Source organism: Perca fluviatilis, chromosome 15 (genome assembly GCF_010015445.1).
Source record: "Perca fluviatilis chromosome 15, GENO_Pfluv_1.0, whole genome shotgun sequence".
In the NCBI taxonomy this organism is placed as follows: Eukaryota; Metazoa; Chordata; class Actinopteri; order Perciformes; family Percidae; genus Perca; species Perca fluviatilis.
This window is the reverse complement of record NC_053126.1, coordinates 3,935,749-3,955,141: the sequence shown is the minus strand read 5'-3', so window position 1 is coordinate 3,955,141 and position 19,393 is coordinate 3,935,749. Positions and strand designations below refer to the sequence as shown.

The 19,393-nt window shown below is 43.8% G+C and overlaps 1 protein-coding gene and 1 long non-coding RNA gene across 3 annotated transcripts in view; both read right to left on the bottom strand.

Moving 5' to 3' along the window:
- LOC120574263 lies at nt 1-1,598 on the bottom strand. The gene is made up of 2 exons (XR_005641849.1): nt 1,119-1,598; nt 1-537 (listed from the first exon to the last, which is right to left on the bottom strand). It is a non-coding gene; the product is annotated as an uncharacterized LOC120574263 (long non-coding RNA).
- A 1,003-nt stretch (nt 1,599-2,601) lies between these two features.
- usp43b (ubiquitin specific peptidase 43b) overlaps nt 2,602-19,393 on the bottom strand; it is a 137,420-nt gene continuing 120,628 nt past the window's right edge. Inside the window, exons 12-16 of one of the 2 annotated variants that reach the window (XM_039824518.1) lie at nt 15,093-15,435; nt 13,033-13,191; nt 9,768-9,941; nt 6,963-8,117; nt 2,602-3,324 (exon numbers count right to left, since the gene is read on the bottom strand). In XM_039824518.1, the coding sequence (XP_039680452.1) occupies nt 3,314-3,324; nt 6,963-8,117; nt 9,768-9,941; nt 13,033-13,191; nt 15,093-15,435 (1,842 nt within the window). In that variant the 3' untranslated portion in view covers nt 2,602-3,313. The remainder of the gene's footprint in view (nt 3,325-6,962; nt 8,118-9,767; nt 9,942-13,032; nt 13,192-15,092; nt 15,436-19,393) is intronic. The other variant, XM_039824519.1, reaches the window with a different exon arrangement.

The window sequence follows — 19,393 nt, the reverse complement described above, 5'->3', positions numbered from 1 at the left end:
TTCATTTGTGAGAAAAGCTGTGTTTAATTTGCAATCCATAAACTTTGCAGTACATTGAGCAGATATTATAGACAGTCCAGTACGAGTACAAGTCTGTGTCTTGTGTCCAATTCAACCCTGCTTACAGTATGTCTGTTAATTAATCTGACCGTATACAGTAACCTGAAACATACAAGTTTGAATCTGGTCCTTAAATTACATAATTACACATCAGGTACAAAAATGTAGACTTTTAAAAAAGTTAATAACAAAATATATTCTAGCCACATTTCCCAAATAATGTCTGAGAAACCTCCTTCATTTACTAGCGTTTCATTTTGGTTTGTTAAACAGTGATGTTAAACCACACGACATGAGAACGTGAAGACAGTTACAGTGAAACAACTTTCTGGACTCTCCCTTTTACATTCCTCAATAATCCCCAGTGACAAATGTGATTATGACTGTGAACTAAATATACAGGAGCATGAGCTGCTGCGGTGGCTACTTTATTACACTTCATGTTAACGTGACAAAGCATGATGACCCTAAGGGCTCCTGCACACCGGCTGCGTGGCGTGAGCGTGGCGGCTGTGTGGCATTTTCTCTGTCTTTGCACGCCAGAAACATGTCCGACGCAGCGCTGCTGCTGCTAGCCTTGTCTGTACACATGTATGTTTCCCAATAACATAAACATATACTGATCTGATTAAAGGAAAGACAACGTCGGCAGTATTGACGGCAAAATAGGTTGCAGAATAATTCCTTCTGTATTGACAGGTGTAATATTTGAAAATCGATAATTACTTATTATTTTTTTAAATCACATATATATCTGCATTTATGTCAAAACCTCGAGACTGTCAAACATCAAAATGTCACTTATTAAATGTATTTGTGTCAAAATGACATAAACATCTTTTCCTATTCTATTTTTCCTGGAAACGCTTCCAACACGCTTGCGTGTCGCTTGAAAAATAGGCGTCTGTCCTATTTCTAGCATGCACGCGTTTTTGGCGCGGCTGAGACGTGCGTGTCACGCAGGCAGTGTGCAAGCTCTAAGCTGTTAACATGGGATCCGAAATATGAACGGACACGCTCACGCCACGCAGCCAGTGTGCAGGAGCCCTTAAGGACACATTACATCCCTGTGTGTCTGCGGAGAAAAAGAATAACTGCGTGTGCACAAAGTGTGAATGCGTTCTTTCATCCCAAATGAGAAAAACTGAGCTTTGTATTTGAACCTGGCCCTGTTAATGTTTGATTTTATTTTATTTTTTGAAATAATTCAAATTGGACTTCAGTGAAGGAGACAGAAATTCACATTCTCGCTCAGCAAGGTGGAAACACAAAAATTCCTCTTTCACTGCTCTGCCAGCTTCTGAGGTGGTTAATAGGTGTGTTTCCTTTTGAGTCTGAACAATCCCACACCTGCTGTTTTATGACATAGCCAAAAGCCTTCATCCATCCACAGAACAAACTCCGAAGAAAAACCACAGGAAGAAGTCATTTCAAGGGATTTTCACACATTAAAGGGTAACTAACGTTTTTTTTCAACCTTTTTTCATCCTATGTCTTTGTGTCTAAGTGACTGATGGGAACAACAGTCTTTGACATCGGTTCAGTATTAAGCGAGATTGCTGCAGTCTGCAGCGGCGAAACAAGCTACAATGGAAGTTAATAGGGCAACTGTCCAGCTTGTATTTACCTTCACAAAAGTGTTTGTTTTGCCGCTGACAGGCTCAGATTAATATTCTAAGTGTCTGACAACATTATGGAAAGGATCCCTACAGAGATAGACCTTTACATCCTCTTTAAGACCTTTCTGTTTAACCAGAAACAGCTCTGAAGGCACTAGCTCTTAACGCACCAGACTCCATTTAAAAAAGCAATACTTTCAGCGTGTATAGAGCCAACATATTTTCACATGTAAATCGATAACCTGTGTGTTTATTTCAACCAAAACTAGTTGTGATGGTTGGAAAAGTAGAAAGACGACCCAAAACGGCTTTTCATAGTTTTATTTTGTTTCTGTCGACTTTGAATGAAGTGTATTTTACGATGCTAAAATTACTGTTTATTTACATGGAGTCTGGTGGGTTTAGCGAACGCAATTTCGCGGATGTTTTAATGTTTAAAAAAAGGATCTTACTCTTTAATAGAAAGCTCGAACTGCTTAGAAATCCTTTCCATAATGTTGTCAGACACTTAGAATATTAATCTGAGACTGTCAGCTGCAAAACGAGCACTTTTGTGAAGGTAAACAAGCTGCACAGTTGCCCTATTAACTTACATTGTAGCTTGTTTCGCCGCTGCAGACTGCAGCAAACTCACTTAATACTGGACCAATGTCAAAGATTGTTGTTCCCATCAGTCACTTAGACACAAAAACATGGGAAAACAGGGTCCAGGTAGAAAAAAAAAACAGTAGTTACCCTTTAACTTAAAGTTAACATTTGTTTTTTATTGTTATAATCAATCGTCTTGGGCGGCGCTAAGCTTGTTTTGGTAGTTTTAGTCGTGCACCAGAAAACTCAGATTGGACAGTCTAGCCTAGCTAGCTGTCTGGATTTACCCTGCAGAGATCTGAGGGGCAGTTAACCATAGTCCTCACAAATCCACCAGAGGTTAAAATTACAACACAAAGAAAGAGGAAGGTAACGGAGTCCTCCGGCAGAATTTCCGGTGGCAACGGAGCAATCCCGGAAGTGGAACATTGTGGATATAGACTAGGTGCAGTGTAATTGTTCCTCCATTAGCAATGTCACTTAGCATGTAAGCTCTGGTCATGTAAAGACATAAATAAAGACAGAAAGTACGTCAGTAATTTAACATGAAAATGATAAAGTAAATGACAAAGCAAATTATGCTTTTTCTTAAAGCAGCCAACATACAGTGCAGGCGTTAGTACTTTTTGCAGTGTTTAACAGTGTGACCTGTCTTAGCCCACGTGACAGATGATGGTTTTGTGAAAGTGTTATGGGCTAAAAAACAAACAAACATGCAAATTCACCAAATTCACCCTCTGCTTTTCAAAATATTCATCATAAACTCCAAAATAAAACCATTAATTAATTAACAGTAGACTGCTTTTGCAAAATTAAAACGAGGAAAAAGAAAAATCACATTACAGCAGTATTTCTCCTCAGTAAATTCAACTCTGCATAGATTTAGTTTGTAAGACACACACAGGTAAGAACTTATAGAAACAGTACTATGAAGGGGGAGCGAGAAGAAGATGAACTGTTGTTTCCGGCGACGCCTCCTGCTGGGAGCTCCTGTCGTTGCCGAGCGTAGGAATCAGCAGAGAGGTCCTAGGGGTCATTCTGGGCTGTCACAGAGGCACTTCAAAAAAAAGAAATATACAAAGTCATCAGTCGCATGGCAGAGTTTCTGCAGGTTTCACCAAGTCAAATGTAAGACTTTTTAAGACCATTATGAATGAAATTTAAGACCTTTATCACAACATCAACTAAAGTGGGGTTTCCATCAACTTATTTTTATGCCCATTTTGAAGTATCGCATTAGAAAATGTTGATGGAAACGGCAACATTTCGAAAAAACGTCCTCACATTTGCAAAAAAGCTTTTACGCTCGATTCAGGTGGTTTTTGCCTTTTTCGAAAAAGAGTTAATGAGCAAAACGGGAGCTGGAAAACGCTTTGCCGAATAAGTTGTGACGTAGCGAACATGTAACTCACATGACTATAGTCCCGGTATCCATCGGATGGGGGAAGGATCGGGATATGGGTCCCATCCAGGGCGCTGTACACTTGTGGCACAAGGTGCGTGGTGGAGCGTTATAGCCTGGGCCTCGGCCACGTCAGGTAAATTGACGAATTGGTTCAACAGCTTGAATCGTGCGGCCCTGCACACCACGTATACACAGCGGTGAACGGTTGTCTCGCTGACACCAAATGTCTCTGCCACAACCCTGGATTCTGCCCAGGTGGCCAACTGGTCCAATGCTACCTCTCTCCATTTAGCCAAAGAACTTAGCTTCTAAACTCTTTGATTTAGCAAGCCGGTTTGCAATCTACAACCATGCGTGATGTCAACTTGTAACGAAACTACGCTTTGCGACATTTTAAAAGTTCACTTAAAATTCGCTTAACAATTAGATGGAAACATTTGCATGGATGCCAGCCGAACTGAACTGCCCCACCCACAACATTTGAGGTCTGGAAGTTCGGTCAGGACTTGATTCGTTATGGAGCAACTATGCTCGAACCAGAGCTGCTCGGACCAATGAAATTGTCAGGGCGGGCTTTATACGATGATGGACAGTTGAGTAACGTAATCAACCACGTCACCAAAGAGCGCTTGGGTTGAATTTGTTTACAACAAAGATGGCTGCCATCACGTCTGTTATAGAAGATATCGACAGCGCATTCATTTTAAAAGAGGAACAGAGAACGGCAATCACGGCATTTGCCGATCGGAAAGAGGTTATCCTTCCCACGGGATTCGGCAAAAGTTTAATTTATCAGCTGGCCCCGATGGTTGCTAAGCAGACATACGTCACATACATACGTTGCTCTGATTGGTAGTAGGTCTATCCAATTGAGTGCAGAGGCGTTTTCTTTCCTGGTTCGGTTGAAACACGCCCCATAACCACAGCCCACTGGAGCAGCATCTCGACTCATATTCTGACTAGAACCTGAGTATGACCACGTCATGCTATGGAAACATGACTTAAGTCAACTAAATCCTGTATCCCTTTCCTATATCTTGCAGGAAAAGAATTGTGGAAGCTACTCTCTTTCCTGTTTTTTGATTATGGAGATGTAATTTATAGGCACTCTGCGTCTTCAACGTTAAAACCCCTAGATTTGTTTATCACTCTGCACTTAGATTTATTACAGATGCCAAGTTATAACCCTCACCACTGTCCTTTATATGATATGACTGGTTGGCCACCTCTTGAGATGAGGCAAAATGCTCATTTGCTAGTGTTCATCTGTACAGCACTTCTTGGTAAATTACCTTTACATTTCCATCTTGTTGACTCCATATGTAAATCCATTTTCCACTCGGTTGGAATGGAAGGAAATGTAAGACCAAGACTGATTTCCCTGGAGTGAGCTCTCCGCCGGTCTCGGTTAAAAACAAATTGCCTTTTAAATGCTACATTGCTTGTAAGGAAATAACGGAAGTAACAGATTAACCAGCTTTTAAGTGCTCATATTTTGCTTTTTGTGGGATTATTCCCTTTCCTTTATTTTGTTATATATCTTTTTTGTGCATATTATATGCTCACAAAGTGAAAAAGCCCAAAGTCCCCCCCCAAAGGGACTTACCATCTCCAACAGAAAACACTGTTCACCAACTGCTCCAAACAGCTCTATTGTAGTCCAGCCTTTACTTCAGAGACAAACCTGGTCACTTTGGAACACACGTTATAATGCTCGCCTAGCTGATAGCATGGCACGCCCTCATACTCTGCTTCTGAATGGCTAGTAGTCCTGACCTAGGTACTGTCAGGGCACGCCCTCATACTCTGCTTCTGACTGTCTAGTAGTCCTTACCTAGGTACTGTCAGGGCACACCCTCATACTCTGCTACTGACTGGCTAGTAGTCCTTACCTAGGTACTGTCAGGGCACTCCCTCATACTCTGCTACTGACTGGCTAGTAGTCCTTACCTAGGTACTGTCAGGGCACGCCCTCATACTCTGCTACTGACTGGCTAGTAGTCCTTACCTAGGTACTGTCAGGGCACGCCCTCATACTCTGCTACTGACTGGCTAGTAGTCCTTACCTAGGTACTGTCAGGGCACGCCCTCATACTCTGCTACTGACTGGCTAGTAGTTCTTACCTAGGTACTGTCAGGGCCTCATACTCTGCTTCTGACTGGCTAGTAGTCCTTACCTAGGTACTGTCAGGGCACGCCCTCATACTCTGCTACTGACTGGCTAGTAGTCCTTACCTAGGTACTGTCAGGGCACGCCCTCATACTCTGCTTCTGACTGGCTAGTAGTCCTTACCTAGGTACTGTCAGGGCATGCCCTCATACTCTGCTACTGACTGGCTAGTAGTTCTTACCTAGCTACTGTCAGGGCACGCCCTCATACTCTGCTTCTGACTGGCTAGTAGTCCTTACCTAGGTACTGCACATGTGCGACTCCCAACAAAGAAGAAGTCACAGCCCATCACAGAAGTGAGATGTCTCACTCTGTAGCTAAAACAGAGAGCTCAACACACAGGGTGAAAATAGGAGCTGCAGCAATGTGCAGTACAACAAAAATATGGTGTTTTTTTGTTTTTTTAAATTAAACCATGTAAACCTATTCTGATATAACCTCTAAATACAATTATGAACCTAAAAATGAGCATAATATGAGCACTTTAAAAGCTGCTTAGAAGGTTATTATTTCTTTGTTTACCAATGTTTGACACAAAGGACCCTATCTTGGACCCGGCGCAGCGCAGCGCAAAGCCCACCGCAAGTGTCTTTGCTAGTTTAAGACCGACACAGTTGTCAATTTAGCGTCCAGCGACCGCGTCGTTTAAATAGCAAATGCACCTGCGCCCATCTGGGCGCCCATGGGGGTGCTGGTGTGTTCAGGTGTGTTCATGGCGTATTGCTATCTTGAGGCAGCGGAAAGTGATCGCACCATTAACCAACAAAAACCTGGTCTAAAGTCAATAACGCAGCATTTCATTGTTATTTTAACGCCTGCTTCACCTCGTGGAGTTTTGGTGGCATAGTGCTCGTGCCATATATGATCTGCTCGCGTGCTTTTACTTCACGCACAAGCAGATCAGTTTCTTCTCCTGAAAATCTCTCCTTCCTGCTTACCAAATCCGCCATCATAATAGCAATTTGTACACACCCTAAACGCACCTGCGCCAGGGGCTTCACGCTGTGCGCTTAGATCGTGAAATAGGGCTAAACTTGCTAAACCTATAATTACATTCTCAACAATTTTTATCACAGTAACCAAGCTTAAAAACAGGATGCAGGGACAGGTGTGTGCCTACCCAGGGAGGCGGTGCTGTATTGCGTCCGCTGCAGAGTGGCGTAGCTGGGCTTGTCTGACAGCAGGAGGCGCTGGGCCGGGGGGGCCGCTACTTCGCCGTTCCTCTGCAGCGACGCACACCTGCGAAATGTCAAATCCAGCCTCGTCTGGATGTTACTGGAGCTGTGAGCGCGCTTAATGTCTACAGGGTGGTGAATCCCGGCTTTTCCGTTCACGAGCGGCACTTTGCAGTTATTATGGGCGTCGCGGCTCGGGAGGACGTTGGCGTTGGCCCTCCTCTCGTCTGGTGCCGCCGCGGTCAGCGTTCCATTGGAGAGGGACAGTTTGGATAAATTACTGCTTGCCAGCTTTCCCAGTTGTCCGTGGCTGTTCATACGCCGGTCTTGCCCTTTGATTGGTGACCCGACAATGTCTTTCTTCATGAAACCAGGTTTGAAAAAAGACAAGAGGCTGTCGTGGCTGCAACCCTCCTGACCCCTCTGCCCCCTCCTGTCCTCCGGTTGAACAGTGGTCATCTGTAACAAGTCTTTTTGTGCCCTGGCTGTCGATCCTGTCTGAACCTTGGTCCTTCTCAGTGTGGAATCTCTGCTTGGAGGTGCACTGTGGCTGATATGACCCAATAGAACGGCCCCTCTGTGAAGCTGAAGCTGGAGGTCCAGGGTCCGGCCGTGGTCCTGCCTCGCTCTCTTAGACGACCGGTGCCTCAGAGAACCATCCTCCCTGGCTTTCAAATTGCTGCCGTTACCGACTCCCTGGCTCGTGTTTCTCTCCGCGCACGCTCTGCTCTGTCCCTCGGGTAATTTGGGGGAGTAACAAGAGTCAGAGCTGGGTCTGTCTGTATAACTAAGACTGCTACTGCTGGGTGAGCTGCAGTCCTGTCCCACTTCGAAGGCTCTTCCCTGGGCATTTATTTGTGGCGGGGTGGCCACCAGTGTTACGATAGGCTCTTTGGTACATCGCGGGCGGCGCCCAGACTCCAGGTACTCCACCAGCTCTCCAGGCTGGGTCTGGGCTGGTTGTCTAATGCGGTCCTTGGAGCCAAAAGACCAGCGCAGTGGCAGAACTTTGCTCAGAGTCTCCTTGGGCTTAGTTGGTGATCTCATGCTTAAACTCCGGCCCTGGCTCCCACGGACAAACAGCTTGGCTTCAAACCCATCTAGAGGAAAAGACATTACACCTTACTACTGCTACAGTTTACTTACAGTATGTCTGCTTTACCTTAAACGTGTTTAAATGATGAAACACATGGTGGCTTTAATTGTGAAGCAAGATTGTTGATTTGAAACACTTTTTTCTTATTTTTTTAAGTCTACCTCCAGTAATTGGCACCACCCTCGGTGTACGTTACTTTTCTATATTATTCAGTCCTTCCAGAAAAATGCGGAGTTTTTTTGTGATTGTTGCGGGCAAAAATCTTTGATTATGCGGCACGTTTTTTTTTAAAATGCGATGGAATATGCGGGATATTTATGCAATTTTATGCGATGAAATTGCAGGAACTTGCAAAAACACCCTGCTTTTCGATGATGTTTACGTTGCGTAATTATGTCACTTCATAACGTTCCCATGGCAACAGGGAAAAATGGCTGCTCTTGTGTGAAGTAAACGCAACATATTTCAACTTTCTGCTAAGATATATTATGGGACTTTTTTGCAACGAAAATGCAGGGATTATGAAATCATGCAAGCCCCGCATATTTTGCGTGGAAATCGGCAATTTATGCGGCGAAAGTGCAATGTATTTGAAAAAATGCGGCCCCCGCATAAATATGTGGACTTTGGCTGATTATGAGTTGAATTATGCGATCGCATAATCGCGTTTTTCTGGAGGGACTGATTCTTTAATTGTGAAGCAGTAATAGGAAACATAATGCGTTTGTCTCAAAGTTTAATCCTTGCTGTTACCACCAGTAACCCAAAATGTTGCCAAATCAACCGGGACTGAAATCATTATAACTTTAAAATACTTGTTTTGCCCTTTGCAAACAATTCTAAGTGTTTTCTATATGCAGCAATGTCAACAGGGGTGGGTCTAGAGGGGGCCTGGGGTTGCACCCGCCCCCCCCCACCCTGGATTATGATTGCCTCCCCCCGGTGCCCCCCCAATCCACTGGGCTAGAGTGCTGTCAATCTGACAGATTTGATTTCCATTGGATCAGAGTACTTTGCTGCCTGTCTTTGGTAAATGGATATATACTTTAAACACACATTGAATGGCAACTGTGTTCTTTGTTGAAATGTTGAGGCCAGATTAGAAGTAGAAAGATATTGAACTCACTGTAGAGCACTTGTTGCTGTAAGAAATAAATGGCGTATTGTACTTCATTTCTGTTCTGTTTCCTTTCATCTGAAAACTGTGTACAGCAAGGTTTTCTTTTTACCTAGTTTATTGTAAGTGTATTGCACATTCTTTTTTTATACGGTTCTGTGAAAAAAACCTTCCCAGCCCTTGTCACCAATGACCAATTAATGTTTCCATGATGACTATCCAAAGTTTTGTCTTAAGAGCCCATAGAAAAGGTGTATTGTATTTGGATATGCAATTTTTTGCAAATAAAAACAAGTAATATTATTAATGAATGTGATCTGTTTTCATTTAGCTAAATTACATTGTGTTGTTCTATCTGATCCAATATTTTCTATATTTCTAAGCAGATTTTCTATGCAGTATTCTGATAAAATCCCCTGGGCCCCCCCTGACTGATTATTGGTCCCCACTGTGCCACCCCACTTAAAAAAATCCTGGAATCACCCTTGAGGGTCAAGATAATTAAAACATACTACACATGCTGCTCCAGGTACCTACTTGTGTCAGCTGTTTTGGGGGGTTCATCTCCAAACACTGGCAGCTCAGGAGACTCTGGGGCCTGTGTGGGCCCCGGAGGTCCAGGGATGGCTCCTCCCGACACCACGCTGCCCCTCTTACTGCCCCCCCCCAGCCGGACCAGCCAGTGGTCAGAGGTGGATGAGCTGGTGGAACCTGTAAAAAGGAGAAAAGGAGTCAGTTTGTGTTCTTTTTTTTGCATTTCAATTTATCCAAAAACAAGCCATGTGCAGCTATGAACATGTTCACAGAGAAACAGAAGGCCTCCCACCAAGGGAGTGTTTAGGGCCTGGATTCTTGGGCGGTTAGCCTCGTGAGACCGTCCTGATCTCACGAGCTCCAGTTTTCTACTCCCAGATCAGTCTAGCATCTTGAGATAGAGAAAATGTGGAGCCGTTCGCCAAACGACCGACCAATCAGCGTTGGTTTTGAATTGGGTTTAGGTGTGACGCAACGAGAAGCGACTGTTCAGTCTAAACAACGTGGCGGCTTCCACGGATGAGATGAGCGTAGCTATCGTGCAAGTTTTTATCCGAATTAGAAAGTATTCCTTCAGTGAAAGAAGAGCAAAGAAACGGCACTGGAGGCTTTTCTCGGAAGAAAAGATGTTTCTGCTCTTCTCCCAACTGGTTTCGGCAAGAGTTTGATCTGATTGGTTGATTAGGCCCGCCTATCACCAACTATAGGTGGTAATAGACAGATGGTTTATTCAATCAGCTAACCAGGATTTTCGCCTCTTCCCAAAAGTTCTCCAACGGAAAGTTCTCAGATGGATATGCCGAGCAAATGCAAAGCGATCCATCTGGTGGAGTCAGGTTATTGGGCTATAGCCACAGGTCTATTTTTCTTTTTTACTGCTAAAATATTTAATATAATTTATGAGCTCCTGACACAAAACACACACACACACACACACACACACACGGCCAGGATTGAGTTACTATGGCTACGGAAATCTCCGTCACCAGGTCATTTTGACAATTGAGTATAGTCTCGAATATAGGTTTAAAGATAATGTTTTTGGCTTTGTTTAGCCTTTATTTGATAGGACAGCTGAAGACAGTAAAAGGTGGAGAGAGAGGGATGGCATGCAGCAAAGGCCCGCAAATATCATTTTAAATGTTTTATATATATAATGACAGACACACAGCTGACAACCTCCCAGGTGGATGCAGTAGACACAGGCTCGGACATACTCTCTGCTAACAGCAGACAGCTGTGACGGTTAAACGGACACACAAGTGGTTCCAGTACAGTGAATACATGTGTCCATACAATGCACTCAACATCGTAAGATGTAATGCTGTCTGCGGAAGCGCAAAGTATGTCCAAGCCTACATGCCTGCTTGTTGGTTAACAGCTAATGATCAGTTAACAAGGGTTGGCCTTCAGCTAACCCTAACCCTTTTAGCATTAGCATCCCTACATTACGGTGTGGCGCCAGATAGCTCCATGTTAACATTAATAGCCATTATTTAACAGTTTAGCTAGCAACTATAGTCAATAAATATTGTGAAGTATTATGTTTCTACTCAATAGACATATTCATATTTTTAACGTCACAAAATAATTTAAGTCCTAATAAATCTAGACAGTAAACTGCTTTTCAGGTACATATTTAAATTTTTTAATGATTAGGACTTGTACTTTGAATGTAAATAAGGTGCCAGAGTGTAAAAAAAAAAAAAAATAGAGCTTCTTCCACTTTATGAAGAAACGCAACCTGGCGTCACCCTGCGGTGGCCAATCATGTTAACAGCCTTTCAGTCGGTTTGAGGCGGTGTGAGAGTCCCGTACAGGAAACAGGAAACATCACTGCCTCTATGGCTGCCACTTAATAGTTTTAAAACACAAAACACAAGCACTAAACTGCCTAGGAGTTTGGGAGGCAGCTGACTGATTCCCGCAACAACAAAGCACATTCCCTCCGTCTCTATTCTCTTTCTCCGTGAATAGAAGCTGCCTTCAAGTGTGGTCGGAAATGTGGAGATCTATAAACGATCTGATGGAAAACAATACTTGTAAAATATAAAGTCTACTTGTGCTACATTTGGGGGTTAAGGAACACAACAGGACGTCACACAAATGGGCCATTTAAAGCGGCCATACTGTGCTCATTTTCAGGTTCATAATTGTATTTTGAGGTTGTACCAGAATAGGTTTACATGGTTTAATTTTCAAAAAACACCATATTTTTGTTATACTCCACATTGCTGCAGCTCCTCTTTTCACCCTGTGTGTTGAGCTCTCTGTTTTAGCTACAGAGTGAGACCTCGCACTTCTGTCCCATCTTTGTTGGGAGACGCACATGCTCAGTAGCTAGGTAAGGATCACATCAGCTAGTCAGGTCAGTTACAAGGCAGGATTAGCCGGGAGACTTCTTCTAAACGAGGGCACACTTCCAACTTTGCGTGGAATCCCTGCAGAACAGGGACATGGAAGTAGTTCTTTTGTAGATTACGGTGGACTTGTGTGTGTTGTAGCAGTGTTTTGCCATTGAGAACGAGGTAGCATGCTAGCGGTTGGCCATCTTGTTTCGGCTAGTGACGTAGAAAGCCCTGCAGATTTTGAACAGCTCACCCAAAAACTGAAGGCAGGATGTATTCAGAAGCCCTTATCTCACTCAAAACAGCATGGATGTTTTTTTTTTCAAGTTTGTATGCATGTGGAAGCGCCAGAGACACAAAAGAACACCCCAAATCCCAGAAAAAAGTGTTTTTTCATAATATGGGCACTTTAAGTGACTGTGCTTTCCACAGCAATGTCTATTGCCTTCACAAAAATCACGGTGAGTCACAGAAAATGTTGCAATAATCACCCAATAACACCAGTACTTCCACCCATCTGTGAACACGCTCATTATGCTGAAACTGTGACAATGAATGCTTCGGTGACTCCTGGAAATGGGGAAATGCAGACCTTTTCTTACAGCCGGTCAGATTTTCTCTGCTATCACTGACAACCACCTTCACCACCTTCATTTATGAACTAACACCCCCCCCCCCAGAAAATGAACACTGATGCTGAAGAAAAGCATCACATTGAGCAAATCGGCAGCCTGAAATAGTAGCGGGAAAACCAGATGTTTGCAGAACAAATTGTAAATAATGATGTGAGGTGTAATGATGCTCCCAAAATCCCGTCCATTAATTCTTTACTTTGTCAAAAGGATGTAAGGCAGACTCCAGCTGCTCTGATCCCACCTCATCATAACAAGCCGCTACAGGGAGGATTTGAAAGGACTGACCGTTGACGGAGGAACTGGCAGACCAGAGGGGGATGGTGTTTCTTCTCTGATAGAAGAGGATGTAGGCTCCACGTGTGCACACATCCGCCTCTGGCACCGGCTCAGCACTGCTGTCATCATAACTGTACCACTGGCCGTCCACCGAGTTCCTGCAGAAGGCTTCAATCACAAAGACAATGGACAAATGTAAGTCTGGAGGAAAACAGAACCTGTTAAAACACCACTGATACATGTCAATACCAACTAGATACCGGTTCCTGAATGATACTTTTAAGAAGAAAAAAAAATCCAATTAGAGTCTTTTACTAACTTAAATTAGGCCAATGAGGTGGGACCAGGGGAGAACTTGCTTGGACGCCAATAATCAATGTCCACAATTTGTCTGCATTTCGGTGCTGTGACCCATTTATTCTCCTGACGGCCTGCTCACCGTCGGACAAGCAATACAGTCCATTTCATTTTGTTTCCGGTTTCATTTTCTTTGCACACAAATCAAACCATGACACGCAAACCTGACACGGTGAAAAGCTGTATGCTTTCCCCTTTTTCCACACACCTGTGTGCCTGTGGCTGATTACCTTTAGGCCTTCCCAAAGGTAATGCTCCACCCAGTGCTCAAACATAAAACTGCAGATTAACCAATCTGGTATATAAACAAATCAAAATAAAGTGGTGTAATTGCTCCAACAATCCATTTGAACAAAAATAAGTTACCATACAAAATACAAATACAAATGTTTTTTTTCCCCCAGCTACTTTACACCGATGCAACGCACGCGGTGTATTCAAGCTTCTCAAAATACAACATCTCTGTGCGTAACGTTAAGGTTTTCCTCCGTGTCTCTAGGATGTGTAACATAAGACAGCCAATCACAAACATTATTAGATCTTGGTAGAAACACGCTGCATGCTTATTGGCTCACTGATGCTGATGAGATGTACTCCTTTAGGCACTGGAATTTGGCATTGAATGACGAGGCATTTTTTCGATACTTGATATACTATGGAGGCAATTCAATCGGTGCCTCAAAAGTATCGAAGTTGGGTATGACTAATTTTGTCATAGGTTGTTATACACTTTCTGTAATAAAACATCTAAACGCAAAATCCTATCAGATAGGGGACTCTGGGACAAAATCTTAATAAATTGGGGTTGGCGGTCTAACTTGTGTCAGATGAGGAGTCCTTAATGTAAAGAAAAGTTTAGGAACCACTGATCTACAGTTCATGCTACCCCTGGGGCAAGTCATGCGTACACATAAAATCAACCACCATTGTTATGCATTGTTATACGCCTTGCTGAAATTAAGACCTTGATGTCTAAAAATGTCCTACAGTCGAAAGACTTAAATAAAAAGCTCCATAATAAACATCATTATAATCACCCTTTCTGGCCTCTAGCACTAGCATTAATTACACTATCCTGTCAAGACTGAATGCTATATTTAATAATGTTAAAAACTCCCTCAGCGGGGCGGCCTCTGGCTCACCCAGTGGGAGCGTTCGCCTCATGTTGGTTGAGTCCTGCAGCGGCGCAGGGTTCGAGTCTGACCTGCTGCCCTTTGCTGCGTGTCATGCCCCATCTCTCTCCCCCTTTCTGGTCTATCCACAATAAAGGGAAAAGCCCCAAAAAATAATCTTAAAAAAAAAAAAACTCCCTCAGCTGTAAGGCTGATCCTATTCTAAGATATTTTTGGGGCATTTTTGCCTTTAATTGATAGGACAATTGTAGACATAAAAAGGGGAGAAAAAGAGAGGGGGAAGACATGCATCAAAGGCCCGGGCTGCTGCGGTAAGGACTGTGCCTTGGTACACGGGATGCACGCTCTTCCAGGTGAGCTACAAGGGCGCCCCAGGCTGAGCATATTCTAAATCTCTTCTCAGAGCTAAGTTATATCTTAACAATTTTATGTAATTGTTTTGTTTTTTTATTCTCAACTTCTATTTTTTATTTACCTTTTATTCCTTTCCGAAAGGTGCCACATAAATAGTTAATTATTAAAGTTGTGATTATCATTATTACTACAGGTCTTTACTCAGAAGCTGTCAGTTAGTCAGACCTGTGTAATGTCCGCCATGCATTCCTCCGTGGTGGTTGCACACAGCATACAGATCGTACAGGAAGTCGGGAGGAGTCAGGTCAGGTCGCCGCGGCTGTTTCCAGCCAGGCTGCAGAGGGGGCTGATGGGAGCCGTGGCTGCGGCTCACCATGTGAGGCGTCATGTCCAGGCCCGCCAGGGGGAAGTGCACCAACGTGGTGAGCTTGTTCCGCCGCTCGCCCACCTGCCTGAAGCGCTTCAGGTGCAGGATGAGGATGTCCGGCAGCGTCCACAGGCTCATCTTCACCATGCCCTGCTGCAGCTGCTTACAGTGGGGGCACTTCCAGGCATCATCTGGGGCAAGCTGGCGGGGGAAAAGTAGACAAAATGGACAGAAATTAACAGAATTGTCTCTGCCAGACAGAGGCTGCATTTACATTAAAGGAATACGCCACCGTTTGTTGAAATAGGGCTTATCACGGTCTCCCCTGGCTGTAGATAGGTGGGCCAATGCATTTTTTTTGTCTCAGTGCAAGTAATTGTTGTTTTTTTGTCTTTTGTTGGCTCACTTTTACTCACAACATGCTAACCGGCAACATAGGATTCCATTCACTACGCTAAGCTAACTAGCGGTGGCGCTGCCGGTGTTGCACCGGACTAAAACAATGCATGCAAAAAAAAAATTTGTTGGCCCACCTATCTACAGGTAGGGGAGACCGTGATAAGCCCGATTTCAACAAACGGTGCCGTATCCCTTTAAGGCTGCACAATGAATCGCAAATGTATCAAAATCGCAATATGGACTAGTGCAATATCCAAATCGCAGGGGTGGGGGCAATATTTGTTAATGGCCAAATATGTGTCAAACCATTCTGAATGTATTAGTAAGTATTGTGGTGCTACAGAGACGTCCCAGTCTACAAATCGTATCCTACAGACTAAAGAAAAAATCTTTGTTTGGTACACATTCTCGCAAATATCACACTATCATCATTTTAATTTCTTTGAATTTTAATACATTCAATGAAAATGAGAATGATACAAAAAGGATCATTCCCTCCAATATCGTGAATCATATCGCAATCGCAACATCAGCCAAAATAATCCCATTTAGATATTTTCCTCATATCGTGCAGCCCTAATTTACATTGCGTTTTGGTTTAAAAACTAAAATCTTTTGCTACGTTTACACCTCGCCTTCACACTGCTGTGGTGTTTCCGAGCCCCTAAACCGGAAACATTTGGAAACACTTCTGACGGGGTTGTGTTTCAGTCTCAACGGCTGCAAACGGAGATCTTTGGCAACACCGACACTGACGCCAAGGTTTTGCCGCCTGATTTGGTCACGACATCTCGTTCTCTGAGACTAATGCTGCGTTCCAGACACAATTTTTAGCCCGTAAGTTAAGACTTAGTGTTCCAGGCAAAGTCCCGACAAACTCTTCTAGCTAGTGTTAGCTAGCGGCTACCTAACGTTGATGTTAGCTAGCGCTAGCAGATACTGGCGATGTCTAGTCGGCGACATATTTTGGGCTTCATTTAATAAACATAACCTGTAGTAGTACACAATCGTATGTGTATTGTTTTGATTACAATGTGCGGAATTATATATATACACTTACGTATGTAATACGTTGCCTATTAATGTCTATTTATTTCTATTTCTCACCGTTAATCACCAGCGTCTGTACAGCATCAACAGGGGGCGCCATTGTTGTTTATGTGTGTGTGACGACAAAAACTGTAACTGGGAGTACAACCATCTGGTACCAGTTCACGGGTAGTAATGCTGCGTTCCAGGCCAACCGTAACTTGTGTTTTCACAACCTTCTACCCGTGACAGTGTCCTGGAACGGCAGTCAAACCCATAACTTACTCCCCGTGAACTGGTACCAGATGGTTGTTCTCCCAGTTACAGTTTTTGACGTCACACACACGTAAACAACAACGGCGACCCCTGTTGATGCTGTACAAACGCCGTTTATTAACAGTGATAAGTAGAAATAAATAGACATAAATAGGCAACGTAAAGTAACATAGATAGCTAACGTCAACGTTAGGTAGCCGCTAGCTAACACGAGCTAGAAGGGTTTGTGGTGACTTTGCCTGGAACGCTACCAAGTCGTGAGTCGTGACTTGAAGTCGTAACTTACGGACTAAAAACTGTGTCTGGAACGCAGCATAAGTTACGGGTTTGACTGCCATTTCCTGGGGAGAAAGTTGTGAAAACACGGGTTACGGGTTGCCTGGAACGCGCCCTAAGCTACCAAGGTTGGGCGGAGTATACGTGCTGCTTCCTGTTTACCCCCGCACAGAATGTTGATGAGATATTTTGGTTCTGGCGTGTTCGTTTAAACAGAGATTAGATTCTTCTACTAGAGCTTTTGGCTCAAAAACCCAAAACGTAGCAATGTAAATGTAGCCAGAGCTTCTTCTACTCCACCTCTGCCTGATAAATCTAAATCTGAACCTCCTTCTTTATTCCATGTACTCATATCCTTGTAAATGGTGTCTTAATGAACCTTAGAAATTCACAGAACTGATCAGCTTTACTTGGAACAGGAAGTACATTTGGAAGCTGTTGCCATGGCTACTACTTTTGTTCACTTTCCCTGCCTCTCTCTGACTACTACCATCTTACTCGACACTCTGCAGCGGGGAGTCGTTGCGTTCATCGAGGTCATTAATTATCAACAAAGTTATTAATTATTAATTGTTGGTGACGTGTTTCTCGGAGTTACTGAGTTCATTTTTTTCTGAACTGTTCACACAGTCTGCACAACAGATCTCTATCGACTCTTTCAAAATTCATGAACTTTATCAACCACCACCAGAACTCTATGTATTGTATTTTGCACGTTTACATATTATTGTGAAAAATATAAAATTTGCATTCAAACCCTAACACAAAATTACCCTAAATTAGACTGAAACTCGCTAAGTAGGGCTGCCCTCTATTAGTTGATTAGTCGGCTAATCTGTAGTTTTGGTCTTACGCCAGGAACACACCGCACGCTGAAGCGCCGCGAACAGCCATGACGCGTACATTCGTGCCTGATCGTGCCTTGATCGTGCGCCTGGTTGTTCATACAAGACGCGCAATTCTCCGCGCCGGTCAAAAAGCGATCCTTCTCCTCTCCACACAGCGCTCTCTCCCTCTCCCAGTGTGTGTCTGTGTGTGTGTGTCTGTGTGTGTGTGTGTGTGTGTTTGTCACTGTCCGTCCATCCGTCCGTCTCTCCGTGTGCCTAATCCCGTGTCTCTCTGTAGACACAGCTGAGAAGTCGAGACAGCCAAAATCACCATTTTGGTAAACCAAAATTGGTTTATTTTGTAAAGTATCCGACTGCCCTGTAGCCTTCCTGTATGTGATTCCCTGCCTAGCTTGACACATTTGCTCGTAGCTCGCGAAAGAAATAGAGGAGACGCCGAAACAATCGCTGCAGCGCGCGGGCCGGTGCTGAGGCTCCACGTCTGATCACAGCCGGTGTGGTCGGACAGATTGGATAACATGGGCGCCGAAATGGAAAATAGCTCCGCTTTACAGCGCTTCGCAGCTATTCGCGGCACTTCAGCGTGCGGTGTGTAGTCGAATAAGTTTTCATTACTTGATTAGGTAGGGATGTAACGATACGCTCAACTCACGACTTGATATGATTCACGATATTAAGTTCACGATACAATTTTCTATTCGCAATTTTTTTAACAGAAAAAGATGCAGAAAAATGACTTTATTTATACAAACTGTGCAAAACAACGCGTCCTCTTAACAAAAGCGCAACTGAAATTGCGTTTTATCTTAAATAACAAAAATGAAAGCTATAGTGCGTAGTTGCTGTCGCCCCCATGAGGAATTCTAAGCAATGACAACAAAACTGTCGGCGCGTCCACATGATACAAGCCTTCCGTGATCCCGCACCACCCCCTCCCCTCTCCTCCACTCAATTGCCAGTAGCCAAGGAGGACTCGGAGGATTAAAAAACATGATGGACTCTTCAGAAGAGGTCATTATCTTCACTCAAGTTTCAGCGCAGGAAAGTCGCCGGACGACACAATCTTCTGAACCAACAGAGAGAGTTGTGTGGAGCTGATAGCTTTTTGGCATTTTAGGCCTTTATTAGATAGGACAGCTGTAGACATGAAAGGGGAGACAGGGGGAACGACATGCAGCAAAGGGACGCAGGTCGGAATCAAACCCGCGACCACTGCGTCGAGGACTAAGCCTCTGTTTATGGGCGCACACTCTACCAGGTGAGCTACCCAGGCGCCCGAAGCTGATAGTCTTAATTAGCTTTGTAGTAACTCATTTGGCAACGGCTTGAAT